General features: G+C 58.7%; 1 protein-coding gene across 1 annotated transcript; it reads left to right on the top strand.

Moving 5' to 3' along the window:
- Positions 1 to 287: 287 nt before the first annotated feature.
- Positions 288 to 3,152, top strand: SLC25A5 (solute carrier family 25 member 5). Its single transcript, XM_006741372.3, has 4 exons — positions 288 to 476; positions 1,511 to 1,997; positions 2,222 to 2,362; positions 2,749 to 3,152. Exons 1-4 carry the CDS (start codon positions 366 to 368, stop codon positions 2,904 to 2,906), a joined length of 897 nt encoding a protein of 298 aa, XP_006741435.1. The 5' UTR covers positions 288 to 365; the 3' UTR covers positions 2,907 to 3,152.
- The last annotated feature ends 235 nt before the right edge of the window (positions 3,153 to 3,387 follow it).

The raw sequence follows: 3,387 nt of genomic DNA, 5'->3' as shown, positions 1-3,387 counted from the left end.
TGACCTCACCCGCCCTCCCCACCCGCAGGCCTCTCCCAGGGTCCAGCGGCCCGGCCCCGGGTATTCCCTGGGGCCGCCGGGTCCTCGGCGCCGGGTCAGGTGCGGCGCGCGAGCGGCGCGGCGGGGAGGGGTGGCCCCGGGCCCGACTCCGCGGCTCCGCCCCCCGCGCGCCGAGCCACTCAGCCGCCCCGCCGGCCCGCGCGCCGGAGTTCGGCGCCCGCCCAGGCCCGCCCAGGCCCGCCCCCGACGCCGGCCGCCCGGGCACCGGCTCGCCCTATATAAACCGGCCATTTGTTTCGCTCCGCCCCAGAGTCCCGGAGTGCCGGCCCGTTCCTCCCGCAGTCGCCCGTCTCATTCCTTTCAACATGACAGATGCCGCTGTGTCCTTCGCCAAGGACTTCCTGGCGGGTGGAGTGGCCGCGGCCATCTCCAAGACGGCGGTAGCGCCCATCGAGCGGGTCAAGCTGCTGCTGCAGGTACCTGCGGGGATGGGGGAGTCGGGACCAGGAAGTGGGGGAGGGGGCGCGCAGAAGGCCTGGCTGGAGGGGGTACAGCTCCCCAGCCCTGTCGGGGGAAGCGGCCCCGTGCGGGCAGGGGTGGCCGCGGAGGCGGACCAATAGGCCAGCTCGAGGGAGGTGCTTTGGTGACCTGGAGTTCTAGAGCTAGGAAGGGGTCGGGGCGGGGGGAGGCGAGGCGGGCCAGGGCCTTGGCATCCCCGGGGCGGGGGGGGAGGCAGCGAGCTCGGAGGGGCAGCCCGGCAGCGGCCGTCTCCCCGGGGCCTGGAGGGCAAGGGCGAAGCCTGGAAGCCGGCGCTGGAGGGAGGGACACCTGGCCGTGCCGGAGGCCTCAAGGTCGCGGCAAGGAGATAACCTCACGGGCTTGCGGAGGCCACGCGGCAGGTCGAGGGGCCGCGCAGCGGGCGGACGCTCCCTCCGCTCGCCGGGCCGGAAGCCGGCGCCGGGAAGCGCGTGTGCCTGCTGCGTCCGCCCCCGCGCAGCCGCCGCGCGTCCCCGCCGCCGCGTCCCCGCCGCGCTCTCCCGCTCCGGCTCTAGGGGGCGCGCCCGGACGGGCGGAGGGCTGCTGGCCCCGCGGGTCACCTCTAGGAGACGAGCAGGGGCGGAGCGGGAGGGAGGCGGCTCCGGAGACCCGAGGCGTAGGCCACGGTCACCAAGGTGACCGCGCCCTACGTGGGACAGGCCCAGATGCCTCAGAACCTGGGTCTGAGGTAATGACCTTTCTCCCAGGTCCAAAGGTCACGGGTCCAACCGAGGGTGCCCCCTCCCCACCCAAAGGGGTGGAGGCTCAATGCCTTCTGGGGGTGCAGAGCACTTCTCCCACGGTGACGGCCTCAGAGGGTCGGAAGGGTCCATCCTGTATGAACTAGAAGACTAGATGTGGGAAGTAGCTAACCTTAAAGCCCTGCCAGAGATTCAGAGGATCATATTCTCTTCCTTTCTCCCTTCTCCGTGGTTTTAACTCTCTCCCTCTTGGCCTCCTTCTTGTTTGTCAGGTGCAGCATGCAAGCAAGCAAATCACCGCAGATAAGCAATACAAGGGCATTATAGACTGTGTGGTTCGCATCCCCAAGGAGCAGGGAGTCCTGTCCTTCTGGCGCGGTAACCTGGCCAATGTCATCAGATACTTCCCCACCCAGGCTCTCAACTTCGCCTTCAAAGATAAATACAAGCAGATCTTCCTGGGTGGTGTGGACAAGAGAACCCAGTTTTGGCGCTACTTTGCCGGGAATCTGGCGTCAGGTGGTGCCGCTGGGGCCACGTCCTTGTGTTTTGTGTATCCTCTTGATTTTGCCCGTACCCGGCTAGCAGCCGATGTGGGCAAAGCTGGAGCTGAAAGGGAATTCAGAGGCCTCGGTGACTGCCTGGTTAAGATCTACAAATCTGATGGGATTAAGGGCCTGTACCAAGGCTTTAATGTGTCTGTGCAGGGCATTATCATCTACCGAGCTGCCTACTTCGGTATCTATGACACCGCAAAGGGTAAGTCCGCTCTGTGCTTTGAAGCTGTGTACCTTTCACCTGAAAGATCATTAATGCCGTCCGAATCTTACTGAGCCAGAGATTTTCTGTAATTGCTATAGGAAGCTACTGTCATCCAGTGCAAACTTCATGTACGGATGAGATGTTGCGGGGGTGGGGGTGTAGGAGACAACAGACCGCTAAAACTCTGCTTTCTAGTAAAAGTGTCTCTTTGCTGTTCTCAGGAATGCTTCCAGATCCCAAGAATACTCACATCTTCATCAGCTGGATGATCGCACAATCCGTCACAGCGGTTGCCGGGCTGACTTCCTACCCGTTTGACACTGTTCGCCGCCGAATGATGATGCAGTCAGGGCGCAAAGGAAGTAAGTTTCCCCTTGAGCTAAAGATAAAAAGACTGTCGGGCCCAGGACAAGCTGGGGCCACAGGCCAGCGATGCCTGGCTTTAAAACTGCAGTCTGTTCTGGTGGCGGGCTGGGGTTGATGGTGCCTGCCTTTGAGCGGGCCCCCTGGATGCCTATGAATGAGGGTGCTTAAACGGTATTAGAGGTTAAGACCAATGAGTAGGCTCCATAGCCCTGTTCTCTGCTCCGGGCGTTAATATTCAGTGCCGCCCACGTGAATGTGTAAATGTCGGGTTTCCCGGAACTGCCATCTGCTCTTAGAGGCGAGGCTCCGGTTTTGTCTAGTAAGTCTGGGGAGGGCTTTCATCAGCCTTTGGTCCCCAACTCTGTGTCTTTACTCTTTGCAGCTGATATCATGTACACGGGTACAATAGACTGCTGGAGGAAGATCGCTCGGGATGAAGGAGGCAAGGCGTTTTTCAAGGGGGCGTGGTCCAATGTTCTCCGAGGCATGGGTGGTGCTTTTGTGCTGGTCTTGTATGATGAAATCAAGAAGTTCACATAAGTTATTTCCCAGGCTTTCCCCCACTGTGAACAGGCATGTCGTATTATATAACATATCTTGAGCATTCTTGACAGACTGTTGGCTATTTATCAACGGCAACTATTCCACTGGTTGAAAACGGGAAGCAATAATATTCATCTGACCAGTTTTCTCTTAAAGCCATTTCCGTGATGACGGGACTCAATTATATTTTTTATTTCAGTCACTCCTGATGAATTTGAAGAAATAAAAAATACCTGAAATATGTTTTTGTCTGTGACTTAATTTGCATGCTTTAGTGAGTGCTACATTTGAGTAGATGCTCCATGTTGAGTAAATGCTACAGTATTTCCTGAGATGGAAAGCTTTCTTTTCAAACCAGTCTCTAGCCCTTCACTTCTCAAAGAATACCTTGGTTGTGTGACCCATCCATATTCCCAACACAGTAGCAGAATTCAGGCCCTCTGTATCCAAAACTATAGGTCCATTGCCTGTGGATGGT

Source organism: Leptonychotes weddellii, chromosome X, assembly GCF_054177405.1.
Source record: "Leptonychotes weddellii isolate Sample4059 chromosome X, ASM5417740v2, whole genome shotgun sequence".
Taxonomy (NCBI): domain Eukaryota; kingdom Metazoa; phylum Chordata; class Mammalia; order Carnivora; family Phocidae; genus Leptonychotes; species Leptonychotes weddellii.
The sequence above is the reverse complement of the archived record's forward strand: the minus strand, read 5'-3'. Positions and strand labels throughout refer to the sequence as shown.

What these genes read in the sequence shown, in the direction of transcription:
- SLC25A5 (XM_006741372.3), top strand. Translation starts at nt 366, where the DNA reads ATGACAGATGCCGCTGTGTCCTTCGCCAAGGACTTCCTGGCGGGTGGA. An exon ending in GGGTCAAGCTGCTGCTGCAG is followed by an intron (nt 477 to 1,510) that starts GTACCTGCGGGG and finishes CTTGTTTGTCAG; the next exon opens with GTGCAGCATGCAAGCAAGCA. An exon ending in GCAGTCAGGGCGCAAAGGAA is followed by an intron (nt 2,363 to 2,748) that starts GTAAGTTTCCCC and finishes TACTCTTTGCAG; the next exon opens with CTGATATCATGTACACGGGT.